Source organism: Schistosoma haematobium, chromosome 1 (genome assembly GCF_000699445.3).
Source record: "Schistosoma haematobium chromosome 1, whole genome shotgun sequence".
NCBI classification, from domain to species: Eukaryota; Metazoa; Platyhelminthes; class Trematoda; order Strigeidida; family Schistosomatidae; genus Schistosoma; species Schistosoma haematobium.
In genome coordinates this window covers 75882125-75905315 of record NC_067196.1, presented here as the reverse complement: position 1 = coordinate 75905315, position 23191 = coordinate 75882125, and the positions used below count along the sequence as shown (strand labels likewise).

The window sequence follows — 23191 nt, the reverse complement described above, 5'->3', positions numbered from 1 at the left end:
CATCACAATTTGCAATAATACTATCAGAATCGGGATTTGTGGAGATTGTAGTAATTTTCACAGTTGAATTTATGAGTCAATTTAAGCCAAACCACCAGGCTTTCAATGATGGTCTAGTTGTAAATCGATTAATGAATTCGAATGTTAGAATAATACTATCGCTTTAAAACAATATTTTGTTACGGAAGACAATTTTCGAAGAAAGATTTTATTTATTCACGCCGGCCGGCTCAGTGATCTAGTGGTTAGGAGCTCGCACGCGAGACTGAGACGTCCTGGGCTCGAATCTCGCGGGGGGCGGGATCGTGAGTGCGCACTGCTGAGGAGCCCTACACTAGGACGAAACGGCCGTCCAGTGCTTCCAGATTTCTCATGGTGGTCTAGCCTCATTTGGCTCATGATTTCAACTACTGAAATTACTAAAATCTTCACAAAACCCCTTCTGACAAGATTTATTTGTTAAATGTTTCATCTGTTAATTATTCTGAACGTTAAATGCGTTATTAAATATATTTCAGACCATCATTTACAGAAAATATCTTAATTTCGCTAATAAATCCCTTCATCATATGTAACAAACTGAGATTTAAGAATGAAGGTGATTCATAAATTACAAATAAAAAAATGATAATTAACGCCATCCATTTTATATTGTTCATCACAAAGGGGACAGATACAAAATGCATAACTCTGATTTCCTGGACAAACTTACATTTGGCCTATAACTTGTGATCATTTTGAAGTTGAAAAACATCGCACTTGATTTCAACATGAAAACGATGTTGTAAATATTTTAGGATTGTGTAGGATAATCCGCCACCTTGATACTATAACGAGGCTAATAGAAATAGTTTATAGGATTATGTATACAGTGATTGTAGGAAACAGTAATGGAGATTTTTTCAGGTTAATTTTGAATTATCAGTTTAGGGGTTGTGGAGATTGTTAACATTTTGATTGAAACCATTAGTCATTTGAAGCTAAACCACCATAGAAAACCTCGAAGCATTGGACGTCCGTTTCTTTCTAGTATGGGACTCCTCATCAGTAAGCATCCACGATCCCGAACCCCGCGAGATTCGAACCCAGGACCTATCAGTCTCGCGCCAGGCGCTTAACCAACTAGACAACTGAGACGGAGTTCTCGTGAGAAGCTGTGGCCAGTGGAGCTAATTCGTATCGGGTAGAAACAGGTGTCTTCCTCAGTACAATGGAAGATGGTTGCGCCATTTCGTGGATTGATTGAGGTTAGACATTAACACCATTGGATGCCGGCTCAGGGGTCTAGTTGGTTGATTGCCTGGCGGGAGGCTGACAGGGCCTGGGTTCGAACCTCGTGGAGTGCGGGATCGCGGATGATCACTGCTGAGGAGTCCCATACTAGGACGAAACGTCCGTCCAATGCTTCCAGGTTTTCCATTGTAGTCTATCTTCAGATGACTAATGATTTCAATCAAAAATAATTTTGAATTATTTGTTTATAATTTCATGCTACTAATAAGTAGTTCAAATGCAAATATAAGATTAGTATTATTCCTTGAACTTACTTGGCATATGCTTTTTCCAGTAGGCATGACCAAAACTCATTTGTATCTGTTGAATGCATGAATACCAAGTTACACGTTCCCTTAAGAACTGGTAGACGATCATCGATTACAACTTCCACCCATTCTCCAAAACACCAAAAATTGAACACAAATGCTCCTGTATAAAGTGTACCTCTGAAAGTTTGATTTGATGGTATGATGTTATTCATCAATGCAGGATATTTCGTAATTGTAGCCATAACCGCACTGAACCAACAGTCACCTTACAGATAATCAAGAAGAATTGATCAAGTTAGGCTCTACTCAACACTTGCATAATAAAAATTCATAGAGTTCGATATTTTTCACAAATAATTCGACGTTGTTATCTTGGATAAATACAACATCATGCTTACTTACTTACGCCTGTTACTTCCAATGGAGCATAAGCCACTGACCAGCATTCTCCAAGCCAGTTTGTTTTTAGCCTTCCTTTCCAGTTCTGTCCAATTCTTGCTCATTTTTCTCATGTCTGTCTCCATTTCTAGGCGTAATGTGTTCTTTGGTCTTCTTCTTTTCCTTCGGCCTTCAGGATTCCAGGAAGGGCTTGTCTTGTGATGCAGTTGAGTGCTTTCCTCAATGTATGTTCTATCCACTTACAGAACTTCTTCATGATTTCTTACTCCTCTCGGATCTGGTTTGTTCCCTCCCGCAGTTGGTTTTTGCTGATAATGTCTGGCCAACGGATCCGAAGTATTTTGCCTAGAAAACTGTTAATAAACACCTGTATCTTCTTGTTCTCCATGTTTCCACCCATACAGTAGAACCGTCTTGACATTCGTATTGAAAATTCTGATCTTGGTGTTGGTTGACAGTTGTTTTGAGTTCTGAATATTCTTCAGTTGTAAATATGCTGCTCTTGCTTTACGGATCCGCGCCTTCACATCTGCATCAGATCCACCGTGTTCATCAATGATGCTGCCCAAATATGTAAAGGTTTGTACATCTTCCAAATCTTCTCCATCAATTGTGATTGAATTGGTGCATGCTGTTTTGTATTGGAGAATTTTACTTTTCCCTTTATGTATATTGAGACCTACTGCTGCTGAGGCTGATGCTACACTGGTCTTCTTCTCCTGCATTTGTTATCGCGTGTGCGATAGAAGGGCGAGATCATCTGCTAAGTCTAGATCGTCCAACTGCATCCTAGATGTCCACTGTATCCCGGGCTTCCCCCCAGATGTTGACGTCTTCATGATCTAGTCGATCACCAGGATAAAGAGAAAGTGTGAGAGTAAGCAACCTTGCCTGACATCGGTCTTTACTTCGGACGACTTTGTCAACTGTCCTCCGTGCACAATTTTGCAGTTTAATACATCATAAGAGTTCCTTAGTGTTGTCTTCTCTACGTCATCGAATGCTTTCTCGAAGTCATTGAAGTTGATATAGAGCAGTGAATTCCATTCAATTGATTGTTCCACAATGATCTGTGGAGTTGCGATTTGGTCTTTACGCGATCCTTACAGAATCCAGCATGTTGGTCTCGAAGTTTGGCGTCTACGGAGTCCCTCGTTCTTTTAAACAATACCCTGTTGAAGACTTTTCCCGGTATTGAGAAAAGTGATGCCCCTGTAGTTATCACAGTTGCTGAGATCGCCTCTCTTTGGTATTTTGACCAGAAGTACTTCTTTCCAGTCTCTTGGTACTTGTTCCTCATCCCAAATCTTATCAAGGAGAATGTAGAGTATCCTTGTAGTTACCACTACGTCTGCTTCCAGTGCCTTTGCTGGAATGTTGTCTGGTCCTGCCGCTTTGCCGCTCTTGATTTGTCTGATGGCCATTCTGGTGGGCTAACATCGATTGGGAGGTCCATGTGTGCTTCTTCGATGTTGGGTTGGTTAAATACAACATCATGACCTGTTTGATATTCAGATAGCCAAAAGTGGAACAAAGTGTATCAAAAGAATTATGACATGCGTTTCTAAGTTATCAAATACGTATTTGTCTTAGCTTATTTGGTTTGTTCCGTGTTTCAGTATTATTTTTTCAAGTATTCGTCCACACTTTCTTAAAATTTTCATCTGGTAAAAACTGATTAACAAGCAATGTCTGAAGCGTGTAAGAAACTGATGTTTTTATTTAAAAGGCTGAATGTCACTTGAGTTGATGGTCACTGCATTCATTAATTCAATTACTTACTGACATTTCCAAGGCAAAAAAGGTAAACAGGAAACATGATCTTACCAAGAGCACCTTGATCAACATCAAAACGAGAATAAGATTTTGTACAAAAAGCTGCATAAGGATTAATATCCTAAAATGTAAAACAACAAAACTTACGATGTAACAAGCGAAATAAAATTTACATTGATAAAATGAGTTTTATCTAGTTCTATGCACCCATAAATGATAGCAGTGAAGAGAGTTTTGAGTCGATCGTAGTAAAGTGTCCAGGAAACGACCTGACCATCCTGATATGAGACTTGAATTCCAAAGTCGAAATGAACAACGCCAGGTGTCAAGATATCATGGGAGGACATGGACTGACTGGGAAAAAGGGACGAAACTGGTTACAGATTTGCAGATTTATGTGCATCTAACAACCTGGTTATAGGTGACACCAACGCATACACAAACCTACATGGGTCTCATCGCATCACACTACACAGAACAAGATCGAACATAATTCAATTCATGGAAGATTCAAAATATCATTGGAAGGTATGAGAACCAGGAGAGAGGCTGACATAGTTCCGGACCACCATCTGGTATTTGTCAAGATGAAACTGAAGCTCAATAAGCACTGGAAAACAGGAGAAACAGCATTACTAAAGTTCAATACAGACTTCTTTCAACATACTGACAAACTCAACGAATTCAAGATAAATCTCAACAACAGGTCCCAAGATTTACAGGATCTTCTGAAATAAGAAGAAACCACGATGGAGAACAAAGGGAAAGAGATTACTGCAGCACCAACTTCATAGTTCAGGAGACTTTGGGTCGCAAGAAGCATCATCACAAGGAATGGATCTCTATCGAAAAACAGGATAGGATTCAAGAAGGGAGGAACACGAAGACAGCAATTAACAACAATCGAACAAGAGCGGGGAGATTCAAGGCACAATCTGAATACACTGGAGCAAACAAGTAAGTGAATAGCAGCATTTGAGCTGGCGAGCAGAAATATATGGAGGACAGAGGATAAAACTGTAAGAGAAGGAAGTATGAAACACCTATATGACACATTGAAGAAACTGGTGTGGAAATCTAGTGAACCAGAGAGATCGAACAAGGACTAAGAAGACAAGCTAATCACTGACATTCAAGGACAGATGAACACGTGGGTAGAACACTAAGGAATTCCCGTAGGGATCAGCCGCACTCAACCTACTGGACAGCAAGGCAGTATACACAGACCTACCTATAGATCTCACCCTGCCAGCGATCGGAAAAATCAGGATGGTCATCAGACAAATCAATTGTGGGAGAGCAGCAGGACCAGACGACATATCAGCTGAAGCAATGAAGTTAGATATGAAAGTAGCTACAAACATCCTCCACGTTCTATTCAGGAAGATTTGGTGGGAGAAATAAGTGCCTAAAGATTTGAAGGAAGGATACCTCATCAAGATACCAAAGAAGGGAGATCTGGGCAAATATGAGATCCACGTAGGAATCACACTATTGTCAGTACCAAGAAGTTTTCAACAGAGTGTTGTTGAACCGGATGGGGGACTCAGTGGACGCCCAATTTCGATATCAACAGGCTGGGTTCCGTAGTGATAGTCCGTGCACAGACTTAAAGGCGACACTGTGGATCATCATTGTGCAATCAGTTGAGTGGAACTCGTCACTATACATAAACTTCCTTGGATATGGGATGGCGTTTGACAGTCTAAGTAGCAAAATAATATGAAACCCTTTTCGACAACACTTTACACTCGAGAATATTGCCGCTATCATGTGGATATAATATAAAGGATTGCACCGAAAAGTTGTGCTTGAAGGATAGCATCCCAAGTGAAGAACTGTGTCAGATAAGATTGTTTACTCTCACCCTTCCTCTCTTTTCTGGTGGTCGACTGAATTATGAAAACCTGCAGATCTCAGGGAAAGCATGGAATAATATATGTTCCTTGGATGCAGCTAGGCGATTCGAACTTCGCACGTGACCTAGCTCTTCTATTCCATATACCGAAACAAATGTAGGTGAAGACAGCCAATGTGGCAGCAGTTTTTTACAACGATAGGCCAACATTATAGCCAGAACCTTCAAGGCAAAAGTCGGGATAGTTCTGTTGTATGGAACTGAAACTCGGGGAACTACTGCAGCCATAATCAAGAAGTCCGAGTATTTGTGAACAAATGTCTACACAAGATGCCCGATGTCCGTTGACCCGGTACCACAATCAATGACCCACTGTGAGAGAGAGCAAACTAAATTCTAGATGAAGCTGAGACTTGGTAAAACACCGAAGGTGAATAGGACACACATTGTGGAAATCACCAGACTGAGTAACGAGGCAAATCTTAATTTGGAATCCTGAAGGCAAAGAGAAAATAGGCAGATCAAAGAACAACTCAAACTAGGATTTTGAGACAGACATAAAGAGAATGAATAGCACTTGGAAATTACTGTAATGGATTGCATAGGACAGAGTTGGATGAATAATGATGATGGAAGGCCTATGCTCTTCCACGAAGGGTGACCGGAGTAGTCACTCGATGGTATATGGCTGTAGAGGCTGTTGAATTATAATTAAGATCATTAACCGATCGATGTTAGAACAACACTGAAAACCTGAAAGCATCAGTTAGCTGTTTTGTCCTAGTTTGAGACTCCTCATCATTGTGCATCCATGATCCCGTACGTGAGATTTAAACTCAGTCTCGCGCGCCAACGCTTGACCTCTACATCAGTGAACCGGGATCCGACGGTGTTCAGCCAATCTACGATGTCACGCAACCATCCTCCATTGTCCTCAGTGAGTAAATGCCTCTCATTCGACACTGGTCAAACGCTTATCACTAGGACTCTGAAAATTATCTCTTGAAGTTAGTCACTAGTGAGCACATGATAATTATTTGTATAGTGTTTCGAAGGTTTTTGAGTTTTAATTGAGATCATGAACCGATTATTTAATTCAATATGGTGTTAATAAAACTAAACATAGAAATGTCTTTTAATCTTTACATCAAATACTGTCGAGACTTCCTTCTGAGGTGTTTAGGAGATTTAGTGGTCTGGAAGTATCGATTTTGATTATAATCCGTTGTTAACTAAGTAATTTTTCTAGGCTTTTTATTTTCACGCATAATCTTTTATTGCTATTATATATATGATTGTATAGCTTGATAATGAAGTCGTCGGAAAGAAATTCTTTAGCTAAAATTCGTATTCCTAATGTTTGAATCCGATTTATATGTCTGTTGATCGTGATGCGTTACCAATCAAGGATTTGTTCACATTATACATTTGTTCTGATAATCGATGATATAAATATAATGGAAAGAGCGATGTGGTAATTAGTTATTCCTACCATATTGGGTTATACTTTCTTTTTTCTGCTTCTCATATTTGCAGTTGTCACAATTTACCCATTAAATTAACCCTTGTTTGTTCTTATATACAATAATGTAATGAAAGAATTTATCCTCAGCATTTTAGTTAATATATTACACAAACACCCTAAATGTTTAAAATGAAATTTGTCATCTCATTTATATAAAGTGGATGACTGCAAAAATAACTTAACATTTATGTTGTTAGTTGATGACGATAAGCTTACATCACAGGTTCAATTCAAACTATCTACATCATTCAACAAACCAGTCCACATTCAATGTTTTTGTAGAATCAGATTACAGTTTCTTCCTGAGGTGTTTTATTAATCTATAACGCTAGTGATTTACGTATCTTATTAAAAATTAATTAGATCATTTGAAGGAAACAATCGTAGATATCGTTAACCTGATAAAGTAAATTTAATGACTGCTATTGGGTATCAGATATAAGAAGTTTATATTTATAATTTTGAATTAACTGATTAAAAGCGTATTAACAGATTTTATTGTGAATTCCATATCATACAGACTTACTTACACCTGTCACCTCTCGTGGGGGAGTATAGGTCGCCCACCAGCACTCTCCATCCAACTTTGTCCTCCACTCTCCTATCCAGTTGTTTCCAGTTCCCATTCATCCTTTTCTGCTTCTGATCCCCAACGTGGTGTGTTTTTCGGCCTTCCTCCTTTTCGTTTTCCTCTAGGACTTCAAGCTGGAGCTTGTTTCGTGATGCAATTTGACGATTTTCACAAAATATGTCCTATCCAATTCCAAAGTCTTTTCCTAACTTCCTCTGCATCTGGAACGTAGTTTGTCCTCTCCTATAGTAGGCTGTTGCTGATAGTATCAGACCAACGATCATTCAGTATCTTGTGTAGACAATTGTTTATAAATACTTGTACATTTTCGATGACGGTTGAGGTAGTTCTCGATGTTCCAGCTCAACACAGTAAAAGTGTTTTCACGTTCATATTGAGGATTCTCACTTCGATATTGATTGACAGTTGTCTTGAGTTCCATATATTCTTCAACTGTAGGAATACTGTCCTTGCCTTGCTAATCAGTGACTTCACACCTGTATCCAATCCTCCTCGTTCATAGATGACGCTACCCAGATAAGTGGACGCTTTCACATCTTCCAAAGACTCTCCATCCGGTTTGATTGATTTGGTTCTCTCAGTGTTGTATTTGAGGATCTTGCTTTTTTCGATGTGTATGTTGAGGTTTACCAATGTAGAGACTACCGCTACACTATCTGTTTTGACCTGCATTTGTTCCTATGTATGGGATAGAAGAGCTAGGTCAATTGTGAAGTCCAAATCGTCTAGTTGCATCCAAACTGTCCATTGTATTCCGTGTTTCCTCTAAGATGAACAGGTCTTCATAATCCTCCAGTTGACCATCAGATGAAAGAGGAAGGGGAAGGGTAAGAAACTTTGTTTATCTTCAGTTGTTCCATCAAATGCGTCTGTCAGCTTTTCTCCAAACACGACTTTGCAGTGCAGTTCGTCGTAAAAATTCCGGAGGATGTCGACAACCTTTTCATTTACTCACTTCAGAGGTTCGAAGAAGTTTCCATAATGTTCTCCTGTCTACACTGTCAAACGCCTTTTCATAATCAATGAAGTTGATGTATAGTGACGAGTTTCACTCAATTAATTGTTCGACGATGATTCGTAGTGTAGCGATTTGGTCTGTGCACGACCGATCCTTACAGAATCCAACCTTTTGATCTAGAAGTTGGGCATCTACTGAATCTTTCATCTGGTTCAGCAACATTGTTGAAAACGTTTTCTGATACTGCCAGTATTGTGATGCCTCTGTATTTCTCACATTTGCTCAGATCTCCTTTCTTTGGTATCTTGATGAGTTGTCCTTCACATCGTACAGAGTTCGTTCAATAGTCCATAAATAAAGTGGTTGAAATATGTGCACATTTGTCTAAACATTTATTTCAATGGATGGGAGCTTTTTGGGTTTTAATGATTGTAAAGAATGGGAAACAACCTAATCGTTTTTTGTTCTTTAGAACTAAAATATATTTTCCTTACAGTAATCAACTAAAAAGAACATGTGGTTTGTCCAATAAATAAAAGATATAATGTAGTGCAAACTTTATAAAACTCAGGGTACATTTATCTCGTCTCCCTTAGAACACATAAAAATTTATGACAAAATGCTTGTTCATTTCCATTTCTATTGATTAAAACATTCCTATATGTCTTAAAGAGTTGATATCTTCCGCTGCCTTGTCACTTTATGATTCGTTGTCTACTTATAACGTCTTAACACTGGGTATAAAGCAAATCTCGTGAAGCTGCCTATAGAACATAGAGGATGATTTAGAGTTATGAGAAACAATTGAATGTGTAGACTGATTACTGAATGTTTGATAGACTGCGAACCTACCAAGAAATTAAAACTATAATTAGTTATTAGTTCAGTGAAGATAGATCACTTAGGTGAGATCGATATAGATTGATTTCCACATAGGTATAATCCAATTTGTAGTTTATTTAGTTATATATATATATATATATATATATATATATATATATATTTAGAAATGGCTAAACAGGAACATACTTTAGGTCTTTTCCATTCTATTTTGCCCAAGACTTGTTGCAAGTCTCCAATTGAATTATTATTTGCGGGAAAATCAAGATCTTCATAAAGTCGTTTTGCTTCTGTCATTTTGGCTGAAATAATTTCATACTGACTAATTTTTGTGTTTCTCATCTCAGTAGGCTATATATAGGATAATAAAGAATGTTTCCAAATGATTTATTCATCGTGATGCTTAAGAATTTTTAGATAGTTTAAATTAAACGTTGTAAACGTCACAATCTGGAAGCTCATATCTCATACTCGTTTATTAACTTAAAATACACCAGTGTATATTATAACCTGTTTCTATTAAACATTGAAGTATAGTGAGCGAGTAGGTCAGGAAATGTTAACCCAGGTTTCTTTCGATTTACTCGTTATATACCTAATTGTTCCACTCACAGTTTTCAAACAGCCTACTGATACCAAGGTGATATGGATTATTCATGTTTTGTGACCTGGTGTACCATACTGTCTAGGCATATCAAGTGAGTTAAGGTAGATCTAAGATTCATTTTTATTCCGTATATTGGTGATTGATATATATTTATGCGTATGTAATGTATGTGATTGAATCGAACTTCATAATTGTAGTGTAATGCGGCATTATAACTAATGTAACAAGAATAGTTGTTCAGAAACCATAAGGCCGACTTGAAATAATGGACTACAGACACGTATATACAACATGAAATGGCCTGGCATAAACATTGCTTGATATGCCGTCGAAAGTGTATCAAATTGATGTATGTTAATATTAGGACAACAATAACGTCTAAGTTTATGCCTCCAAAGTGAATATATGCTTTTCTGTAAATAATTTCAGCTAGGTAAACAATCATTTTTAAACGAAATAAATTAATCATAAATAACTTACACTTGCGTAAGTTGTTTCACTTTTCGAACAAGGAGTAAAACCATTCGAACTGTTTGCACGATCGAGAAATATCTGTCTGTACACACGACCAGCCATGGAATCAGCTTTTCCATCAGAATGAGGGATGCATGTTGATGTTAATTTCTCATGCAGCTAAATCATTAGAAAATTAAATGGTAATATCATTTAAAGTTGTGATTTAGATAAACAGCAATTAAGTCAGAAAACCGTTGAAAGTAAATAATTTACTGGCCAATATTAGTACGAGTTGATGATCTTACGTTCTTATTATTCAAAACTGCAGTTAATTAGTTTGTATTGGGATATGTACTTCCTGAGAGGATCGCCTTGATTTTAATGTACAGTCATAATAATCTCTTGGTGATTTAAGGATCCTGATTAAATATTCAAAGGCAATTACTAAATTGGATAAACAATCATCTTTGATAACTTTTTCTCCCTGCTTTTAAGTTATGCATTTACAAATATTTCATATTTGAAGTCAGGATAGTGTAAACATAGATGTTTTGTTAAAATAAATCAATGTTGTATATATATTGTTGCTGTTTGAATAACTCACCGTTTTCCACGGTGGTCTAGCCTCAATTGACTCATGATTTTAACTATTGCAATTTCTAAATACATTTATTTATTATTTTCCTAATTATCAATGGCTTAAGATAATTTATTTATTTGACTTGAATTATTATCATATTCTATTTTAATTTTGTTCACGTCAATGAACTTTATGGATTTAAATAAAAATATCAAATTCTTGATCCGATCAATTATTATTTGATCTTGAATCCATTTTTGTGATGCAATCTTTTCTATCCTCCTATAGACATATATTTTCCATTTAACCATATATATATACGAATGTACAGCTTGAGTAAATGATTTCGTCGAAAAGAAAATTTTCTTCGATGAATTCTCTTTTTCATATTCAATGACACTATGGATTATTTTAATTATCCGATCAATTAATTGTTTTCAATTTAACTTACCTTTGCATAACCTTTCGGAGTAATTGACCATGGTATATGTAAATTAAATTGCAGTCTTTTCTCTGTTAATGTTGGTTTAAGTATATCCACTATAAGTTGAAAAACAAAATGGAAAGAACTTAATTACAGATTCATAAAATTTACTATATTTGAATTAGTTGAAATAATCTATTTGAAATAGGGACTAATATGAAAGTTGTAAAAGCTTCATTTAAAATGCATCAAAGTTACTCATTCACATTATCAATTGAGGTTAAATTCAGGAAACCTAAATCATATATAAGTTACATAATAATTTTTTAATTCGATTGTCAGTTTTGTAAATATTAAGTTAACTAATGTGCAATCAACTATAAAAGAAATAAGGTACCTAATAAGAGTATATCTGTCTAATTATTATCGTGTTTAAACAAATAGTTCATTGATGAAAGTGTTATCTATTCAAAATAGTCATGAAATAATAGTGAGAACTTCAGTATTCTCTGATTTAGGTTACGGTGATAAGGATATAAAGCAAAATCGTGCATGGAGGACAGGTTACAGACTCGTTCGAAGTAAAGACCGGTGTCAGGCAAGGTTGCTTACTCTCACACTTTCTCTTTATCCTGGTGATCGACTAGATCATGAAGACGTCAACATCTGGGGGGAAGCCCGGGATACAGTGGACATCTAGGATGCAGTTGGACGATCTAGACTTAGCAGATGATCTCGCCCTTCTATCGCACACGCGATAACAAATGCAGGAGAAGAAGACCAGTGTAGCATCAGCCTCAGCAGCAGTAGGTCTCAATATACATAAAGGGAAAAGTAAAATTCTCCAATACAAAACAGCATGCACCAATCCAATCACAGTCCGCGGAGAAGATTTGGGCAGCATCATTGATGAACACTGTAGATCTGATGCAGATGTGAAGGCGCGGATCCGTAAAGCAAGAGCAGTATATTTAAAACGGAAGAATATCTGGAACTCAAAACAACTGTCAACCAACACCAAGATCAGAATTTTCAATACGAATGTCAAGACAGTTCTACTGTATGGGTGGAAACATGGAGAACAAGAAGATACAGGTGTTTATTAACAGTTTTCTAGGCAAAGTACTTCGGATCCGTTGGCCAGACATTATCAGCAAAAACCAACTGCGGGAGGGAACAAACCAGATCCGAGAGGAGTAAGAAATCATGAAGAAGTTCTGTAAGTGGATAGAACATACATTGAGGAAAGCACTCAACTGCATCACAAGACAAGCCCTTCCTGGAATCCTGAAGGCCGAAGGAAAAGAAGAAGACCAAAGAACACATTACGCCTAGAAATGGAGACAGACATGAGAAAAATGAGCAAGAATTGGACAGAACTGGAAAGGAAGGCTAAAAACAAACTGGCTTGGAGAATGCTGGTCAGTGGCTTATGCTCCATTGGAAGTAACAGGCGTAAGTAAGTAAGATAAGGATATAAAGATTACAGCTTTTATGATTTCATACTTGTAACAAAACAAAAACATTTATCCTTACATTATTGTTTAAAGCATGATTCATTGCAGTAATTAATTATTCTGAATGTTAACTTGCAGCCATAATTTTCAACTATCAGTCTGATGAAAATTAACGTTCAGTACAGTGTTCTGTTTATAAATTGACTTGTTTCACGTTTAAGTGTGTAGCAGTTTGGTTTTAGTAGCAGCTGAAATATCTTACTGATGACAACACTGACTGTGACATCATATAGTGTGAAAATTATTAAATACACCGCCTTAATGATGAATTCTACCACTAATAAGACTTATTGAGTTTATAGGTAATAATACCAAGGTTGAACCTGATAGTTTCAAATAAATTGAGCATCAGAGTAGATAGTTAATAATACATATATTTTTTGTAATATATACAGATGAATAGAAAAGTCGTATTTCTGGTGTTTCGTAACTAAATGTAAGTCACACCAGAAACATTATTTTTTTACTCATTGGTATTGAACAAAAAATATATTCATTGATATGACTTGAGTTCAGAGATTATTGTCAATCCCTCCGAACAAAAAAATAATGCAATATTAACTTAGTGGGTATCAACTTCTGTAGTTGTATATACGCTTTCTTCATATCTTCATTTATTCTATACCGTTAATTGAGGATTATCATATATTTCATTGAGTTAATTTGTTCAAAAGACAAAATATAACAAACATTTTGTTGTACAAAATCCTTAGACATATGTAGAAAAGATTCCACTTACTATAATTCGATGGAACTCCAGTCATCTCAGTTTCTGCATCACTATTCTGCTTTTTACGTCTCATATGAATCTAAAATATAGGATAATGAATGAAAATTTTAAGTATAGCAAATAATGCCTCATAAGTTTACTTTTGAACATACCATCATATAAGGTTCTATATGACTTAATAGTTAAATAGTGTTAATTCATTGGTGTATGTTAATCATCCGTTATAAAATATATCAGCGTAGCCATATATTTGATTGTGGGCTGATTAACAAATTAACATCAATACTTTTCTTATACAAACGTGTCTCCATGTGTTTTAAAAATATTCTTCTAAAATTTTCACATATAATAACGTAAACATTCATCCACTTTATCGCTTTCTAATACTTTCATACTTGTCGTTGCTATTCTACTAATCATCACTGATATGACATAAAGTATGTACATCGATTATCAACAATTGTTACTTTTTATATGTATATTGGTTGTTTGAATATATCCATCTGATGAGTACCAGATAGGATAAACGCATGTCTTGGATTACATTGATATTAATTATAGCGTGAAACTACAGATATCCATTTGCTTTTAGATATTTATCCTATAATGAAACTATGATCCGGTCCTTTTTGGTTTGCTCGTATCTTTCGTATATATTACGCAAATCATCAAACTGCATAGCGAGGCAAGCCCTAACTTGGAATCCTGAATTTAAGCGGAGAAGAGGAAGGCCAAAGAACACATTACGTCGAAAAATTGAATCAGATATGAAAAGGATGATTAACAACTGGAAAGAACTGGAAAGGATTGCCGAGGACAAGGTTGGGTGGAGAGTGCTGGTGGGCGGCCTGTGCTCCTCCACGGGGAGTAACAGACGTAAGTAAGTAAGTAAATAAGTTTTATCTTTCGTTCTGCTATTACATTAGATAATCTTTTATCGGGAAACCTTCGTAAAGTATTTTTTATCACTTATAACTTTATCCCATGAACTAAGAGTCATTCTTAACATATATTTGTATAAGCATAAATGTACAGCTATGAAAACCAGTGCGTTTGAGTATTTATTTATTTACCGAAATCATTTATCATGAACACAGCACATTTATGACCGATAACTTAAGACTATTTTCAGAGTATAATTTAATATGCAACTTGTAAATGGAATATTAAAAAATAGTGATCAGAAAGAATGAATGATAAAATGAATTTCCAATTGTTTTAAATGGACATTTCCCTATGATAACAACAGAATCTTAGAAATCATTTCTTCAATTATCTATACCTTATAAATATTTTTAGGACTGTAATTTGTGTATAAATAACTTATGTTCATTTTAGGATATTGATTCACACTTATTGATATCAGTCATAAGGGGAAATATTTATTGATGATACCTTTCAAGACAATTAATACTGGGATTTAAAGTTCCTTTTAGATTTAACTACCTAAAAATGATGATAATTGAGGGCCTAACGTTTGTCAATTGCTTAATGCTAATTATCCTAAAGCACTAAGATATAGATACTTAAAGAAGTTAAACATTTATTTTATATGGATAAAAATAACAAAATAAGAACTACTTATCTCTTATCAGGTATATATATTCAAAACTTTTGTCCTTTTGGTAAACTGAAGGAATAGCTGAAAACTACTAAGAACAAGATCATACATTCTTTCTACTTTACACTCTTGATAATGTGACAAATATTTTTAGATTTTCCCGGAGCCAAGTGACCAGATTAATTCCTTACAGAAAGGTCATACAATTTTTCATTCTATTGAGCTTTCTTACATCACAATATGGTTGGAAAAATGTAGGGCATTTAATTTCAGACCAAAGATATAATGATAGTGTCCATTTCGAGTCATATCAAGATCACTGGTTAGAAATTACATTGATTTAGTAATGAGAGCTTGTAAATAATTGTAGACGAAGTTGAAGTTGATATCTGACTCTTCATGTTTTCTTGTATATTTCACTAACTAACAAATGTGCTCAATCAAAATGGTTTATGAATCAACGCTTTCAAATGTATAGAAAAAGAATTAATCAATGTAGATCACACTTATGTGTATTTTATGCATTTCAACAAAACTCATCATGGGTTTCGTCTTGTCAATAAAATGTATAATATGTAGATGGGATGATATCTATCATTTTATCGTATTGTAATTTATAACCACGTGAATAATGTAAAAAGAATTTACCGCTTTATACTTATAGTACACATGATTTGTTCAAATACAAGAATCTAGTTTACCAAATTATAGATTCATGTCAAAACAAATAGATAATAGGAGTGTCAAAATATTTTAATATACTGTTCTGTAATCGACGAACTCTTATCAAAGATCCGTAAAATGGAATGTCAATAATAAACTTTGTGTTGAAAAGAATCCAATCTGAAGCTGGTTAACACGATAGTAAAGTCCTTAAGACTGATATGAAATGGTTTCAAATTATCAAGATAGTATTAAAATTATAGTCTATCAACAAGTTCGTTTGTTGAATCGAAAGTACTTGTATTGGACAAATAACATTTAAAAATATATTTATTATACTTGTGGTAACACCTTAATAATAGTGGTTACACATATTTACAAAACTTTATGTTTGTTGTCGAGTTACTTAATCTTTGATTCATTTATTTGTAAAATCAATGAGATATTTGTTAAAAGAAAATAGTGGACGGTGGCACAATTTAGTGGATTAGTTGAAGCTAGGCATTAACACCGTTGGATGCCGGCCAGCTCAGTGGTCTAAATGTTAAGCGTTCGCGTGCTAGACTGTTAGGTCCTGGATTCGAATCTCGAGAGTGGGATCGTGAATGCTCACTGTTGAGGAGTTCCATACTAGGGTGAAACAGCCGTCTAGTGCTTCCAGGTTTTCCATGGTGTTCGGGCCTCAAGTGATTCATGAATTCAATTATCAAGTTACTACAATCTCCACAAAACCACTCTATGAAAATTTACCTTATGGAGTAGCATAATTAAACAAGTTCTTCCATATTTTTACTGATAATTTTCTTTTAAAGGGATGTTAAAAATATTGATTAATATTGTATATCTTTCGATAAAAAACTTAAGAATGAAGCCTTTTTTAACAGCCAGAATTTATCAAAGATATATTCTTAGAACTGTGCCTATTTTGTCCTGAAATATCTGAGAAAGCAACAAGTAAAAATATTTTAACTGTCTTCCTCAGGTGGACGTTGGTTTGTTCTCTTCCATAGTGTGTTGCTACTGATGATATCGAGTCAACGAACATTCAGTGCGTACACAAATGTTCCTAAATACCAATATTTTTTTAATGACGGCTGTAGTAGTTCTTCAAGTTTCAGCTCCATAAAGTAGAAATTCGATTTTGGTTGACAGTTGTTTTCAGTTCCATATATTTATCAACTGTAGGAATGCTATCGTTGTCTTACCGATCCTTGACTTCTTATCTGCTTCAGATCCCCAACGTTCATCGATGATAATGCACAAATATGTGAACGTTCCCACCTCCTCAAAAGCTCTATTTCAAGCGTGATTGGATTTGGTGTTCACTGCATCGTATTTCAGGATGTTTGTTTTTCCCTTGTGTATATTAAGGCCTACTGATACAGAGGCTTCTGCTACACTGGTTGTCTTGAGCTGCAGTTGTTGATGTGTATGGGATAGAAGAGCCCGGCCACTTGTGCCATCCAAATCGCCTAGCCTCATTCAAACTGTTCATTGTATTTCGTGCATCCCCTTAGATATCAAGGTCTTCATAATCCAGTCGACAAACAGAAGAAAGAGAAATAGAGAGTAATCAGACTTGTCTGATTCTGGTCCTCACTTCATATACGTCTACCAGCTGTCCTTCATATATGACTTTGCAGTGTAATCCGTCGAATGAATCCCGTATGATAGTGGTGATCTTTTAAATTATCCACTCCAGTGTCGAGTAAGGTTCGGTAAGGTTCTCCTGTTCAGATTATCAAACGATTTCTCATGGTCAGTGGAGTTCCTTTCAGTTGGTTGTTGAACGTTCATCCGTAGTGTCATCAATGGGAATATCCAAACAACCAATGCAAAAATGAATTCATGTCATCTTTCTGGATCATTAACCTCCATTCAGATATTTCCACCTAACCTTGATTTTTCATTATAATTGTTATTATGGTTTTATCAATCGATCTTACGTTTTCTGTGTGAGGTGGGGGAAAAGGAAAACCAATATCAAGTTTGACATTCACTTTCTCGAAATTAGATTCAGAACGTCGTTCAAGTTAATAGGAAATGAATTTCCGCGATTTACTTAGATAAATGAAATGAATAACTTTCACTTCCTTTATTACTATTACTGAGAGGTGACATCATTAAAATTTATAGAGTTAATTTTTTAAAAAATAAGGAGGTAAATGAAGTTCAATTATTCTGTTCATAATTTGAAATCAATTTTTCCATGACATTACTTAATAATTTCAATAGTTGAAATCATGAGTTAATTGATGTTAGATCACCATGGAAAACTTGGAAGCACTGGACGGCCATTTCGTTCTAGTATGGGACTCCTCAGCAGTGCGTGTCTACGCGAGATTGATATGTCCTGATTTCAGACCTCGTGGATGGCGAGGTCGCGGATACTCAGTGCTATGGAATCCCATACTAGGACGAAACGGCTGTCCAGTGCTTCCAAGTTTTCTATGGTGGCCTAGCTTCAACTTACTCATGATTTCAACTATTGAAATTTCTAAAATCTTCACAAAACTCCTGACAATTATTTATTAGTTTATTCAGTTCTTCACTTTTACTAATCTTATTATGTCAATGTTTTCTACGGTTGATTACGTCATGAATTTATTCACTTATATTTTAAATATTTTAATCAAACTTCTGTTATGATAAACAAATTGTGATATTCATTATTACTGAATCGAAGTTTATCGATAGAAAGTAGAAATATGATGAGAAATATACTAGCAATTTGTCTCTAATTTTGTTTTAAAACCACCAGACAACTTGAGAACCTGAAAGCACTAGACAGTTATTTTGGCCTCCTCAGCAGTGCTCACTTGCTATTCCACATCCAGGAAACTAACTTTCGACATACAACATTTCGCGCAAATGCTTAAACTATATACCACTGAGCAGCAGTCCAATAATGTACATGTCTAATCATTTCGCGATATTGTTCAACTCTCAATAAATCGTCTGTGGTGGATAACTATCTCGCGTCCAGTATGGTTGAACTCCATTGATCACTGCTTCTTACTAGATCTCTAAGAATTACATCTCGAAGCTAGTCACTGTCGGGAAAATGACCACTATCAGTCAAAGGTTCTGTAGAGATTACGGAATTACCATAATTTTGAAAACCGTTTGTATACCAGCTCAAACGTCTGCTAGCCAGACGTTTGCTTACAAGATCGACGGTTCTTAGTTCGATTCCGGAGAGTGAGTGTTTGGATGCACACTAGAGCAAGACGGCTATCCAGTGCTTTAAGGGTTTGAGTGATGGTTCAATTAAAATCATTTCGGGATTAAAACGTAATTAGAATTATATGATCTCTAAAACACCTTGTATTGAAAATATATTGAAATTCAAGTACCTTATTTATGTTCGAGGGAGAATTGGTAGGAAACTTTGATGACTGAATGCGTATAGAAGAGATAAACTGTTCGAATTAATTCTAACGAGATATCTGTTATAATGTTGTGCATTAACTGTTAATTCTTTGCTTTAAATTAATTTATGGTACTAAATAAAGCTATTATTATTATCACTATGCTGAGTGAAATGCACATTACATTATCAAATATTTGAGATTATGAAACCTAGTAAATATCTCCTGTGAGTCATATGATTCTTTATTCTTTTGTTTCCAAAAATAAGTCTCTGTACTCCAAACAGTTAAGTAATTTTATTACTGTTAGAAAATTGTTCTAATCATTGATTAGTGATAAATGAAGCACCAGTGAGAATTAGTGTGTGAAATCATTCAATTTATCGCTAAGCACTAAGCTTATTTTTATATTTCACTATTCTACAGAAACATTATAATATACAAGATGTTTTCTAAAAAAACCCATCTACAACATGTAGTTACAAGTGTAAAATAATAAGAACGTAACTATAAACAGTATACTTTCTTGCTGAACAGTCATTTGTTCTTATTACTAAAAATTCTAAATTTAGTATTTGAAAAGATATTAGAAGTGGGAAAAAGCAGTTGAGTTAAACCAATGTGACTATATACTTAGAAAGTGAGTATGACAATACGAAAAGGAAATATTATATTGTAAAGAATGTGAAGAAAATGTAGTAAACAACTCATAAATATTAAATATTGAATGGTGTTGTTTTCAGAAATTTATTGTGAAGCGAATGAATAGAATCCAATAGATGTAGGTTTTATTTCATAGGGATGTGGCATAGGTGAAAACTTATCCAATTTGTCACCAATTACCTTAATGTAAAAAAAATGGGGAATGATGTGGAAGCCTTTGGATTGAAGTATATTATACAAATACACTGAGTTTCCATTTTTATCTTAGACTCTCTACGATCTAGTTTAAAGCACAGAATATGTTGAAGGGGATTTATTGAGACTATCCAGTTGGCGATAAAATGAATTCTTAAGTATATTCGGGTCATGTAGTTACAGATAACGTTCATTTTGTTAGTTACTGTTTTACTATGATTGAAATTACTAGTTCGATAATACTTAAAAGACTGACATTTGGAATTCAATCAATTAATCTTGCTTCGACATTGTTGTTAAGTATGGAACTAAAATTAGCGAGGTTAAATGAAAAAGTCATATATTTCCTATATAAACAATTTACTTTTTGAAACGATAAATGAAGAATAAATCTTGACTCCTTTATCCGAGTCTGGTTCTCTGAAATATATCTACGTTTATGTCGAGATAAGATGGTGGTTGGAGACAGTGTGGTGTTTGAATGAACTAATGATACCTTTGTACTTGCTGAATGCTCGATATCGAATTCTAAATACAATACATTCGTTCGTGCTTGTGTCGTAATTCTTGATTTAACTGCATTAATTCTGGGATTTCTAGTTCATACGATAATTCAAATACTTTCAAATATTATAGATAGTCAACAGGAAATTCTGAACCCGGATTTCTTGCTACATGGCATTCATCAGCAAGGTGTTTCTGTGATCTTGAGGGAACTGGTGCTTCCCTACGAATTCGATCCCGTGTCACCCAGCTTCACAGTCAGGGATGTTACCATTGGGCTATCCGGGTCGCGACCGACCTCTTGTAGGACTGAAGTGTAATCACAACTGATTGATCACTGCCCAGTGATTACGATCATGTCATTTAGTTTGTTGTGTATATAAAACTTAGAAAATTGAAGTAAGACAGAATGTCGAGATTAATTTGATAAAGAAAATATTTCATGTATTAGTTGTTATTTCATCAGCTGCATATTTAAAAATCTGATTATTGAGACAATTCAGAAGGAATGATTTCCGTTATATATCTAAAAGATGTGCTCTAAAATTAACTTTATTCTAAATCTTTTAATTCGAGAAACAGTCTTGGGGATAGTGGCCGAAGTTTAAACATGCTCATTATATATATCTATAAACCTGAATCCGAGACGTTCTAAAATTTGCCACTATCTACTGATTTATTTTCATAGTTGTCTATATTCAACAATTTGAAAGAAGATACCATATCATTTAAACTGTTGATCTCTATTCATTGATGAGTAGAGCTAACATTCATTGTTATATTATCCAGTTAAAAGAACTTTCAATAAGGATACATGAAACGATCACACTTTTGATTTATATTTACATGTAAATATGAAAAAAAGGAACTTGGCAACCTTCTAATATAATTTTTTTACCAATTAAACAATTAAAAAACTGATTTTTCCCTTTTTTCTTTTAAAGAGGAAATTTAATCCGTTTTATGAATTTAGTTTAGTAAAATCATTGATAATCTTGTTAATTAATGAAATGGAACTGAAATCCTATCAAATCAGTCGAAAATAGTTTAAATAAGTATTAAGTCTTAATACAATTTCACCAAATAATATAAACAAATACATAAATATGACAAAATCAAATAGCCCAATGATTTAATCAAGTGATAAATTACAAAAGCATTCTGTCGTAAATATGATGAATGAAAATTTAGTTACTATACAATTTTGTTTATATTATCAATATTCTTTCTACTATTACTACTACTACTACTACCCCTACTACCACTACTACCACTATTACTACTGCTATTACTACTACTAATATTACTACTATCACTACTACCAAAACTACTACTATTACCAAGATTAATCATTATAAAAAAAATAAAAATAAAATGGAATTAGTCAAAGGTATTCAATTAACTTAGATTTAAGAGAACAAAAGCATATCTCAAAGATGGAGTTTTTGAGTATGAAATATTTATTTATTGTAATAAAGAATCTATAAAAGAAAATCATTCATATGTAGCATGATAGAAATTAGTTTATTTTATGAGTTGTATTGTTAAAAAATAAATAATAGATAGTATCTATGTAATATGAGATTCATATGAATTTCAATTTCAGTTTATGCTTTATGTAAATCTATTGATTAAGTTCACATGGTATTGTTTACATGAATTGTCGCATTGATGTTTAGGACTGTAATTGATCAGTCTCTTATTGTCATATGTGCATACTGTGCAGATTGCCTTGATATTGTGTTAATTCACAAGTATTATAAGCGAAACAAGCCAAACACTGCGGATTGGTAATGTTACAGAAATTCGGCTTGCGCATTTTGTTCGGTTTGGAGCTTGTTATTTGGATTTACCCTAACACCAGATGACGAGTCCCAGACAGGACGAAACGCGCATTCTGGATACCACTGCCAGCCACTGTCCATCTTTGCTTAAAATGTGTTGATTGTTTGTTGTGGTTTATTTTAAGTTTAGGCACAAAATAAAAAGTAGGAGAACTTGATGGACTGAGAAATATGTTAACATTAATCATGCGTCATAGACATCTAATCATTCCAATCCTGTTCAGTTTTAGTGTTAGTATTAGGTTATCTTACTAGAAAACTAAAGAGAGAGATAAACGAATGTCGTAAAATTATTAAACATTGACCTGAATCATGATTTGAAGCATAGATTTATTTGTCGAAGTCTGTTAAATAGCAGTAATCTACGATTCAGGATCTCAGATGGGATGTCTAAAACATTTTGGATTGTTAATAGTACATGAGTTCGTCATGTATATTTCGTTCGATTGGGAACTTTTCAGCTAGGTCTATCCTAACATCAGTATTGACGTTTATATTGAGGCTCGAATCCAATATCATTTCATTATCCATTCAGTCTAGTTAGCCTTAAAACACCTTTTACAACTCTTGTTAAGAAAATAATT

General features: G+C 34.7%; 1 protein-coding gene across 1 annotated transcript in view; it reads right to left on the bottom strand.

Moving 5' to 3' along the window:
• KCNH8_2 (Potassium voltage-gated channel sub H member 8) overlaps positions 1-23191 on the bottom strand; it is a gene marked incomplete at both ends in the record, with an annotated part of 180920 nt that overhangs the window by 19374 nt on the left and 138355 nt on the right. Inside the window, 6 exons of the mRNA XM_051218581.1 lie at positions 1548-1809; positions 3771-3840; positions 9682-9843; positions 10580-10732; positions 11587-11675; positions 13816-13885. Coding sequence (XP_051075163.1) covers positions 1548-1809; positions 3771-3840; positions 9682-9843; positions 10580-10732; positions 11587-11675; positions 13816-13885 — 806 coding nt within the window. The remainder of the gene's footprint in view (positions 1-1547; positions 1810-3770; positions 3841-9681; positions 9844-10579; positions 10733-11586; positions 11676-13815; positions 13886-23191) is intronic.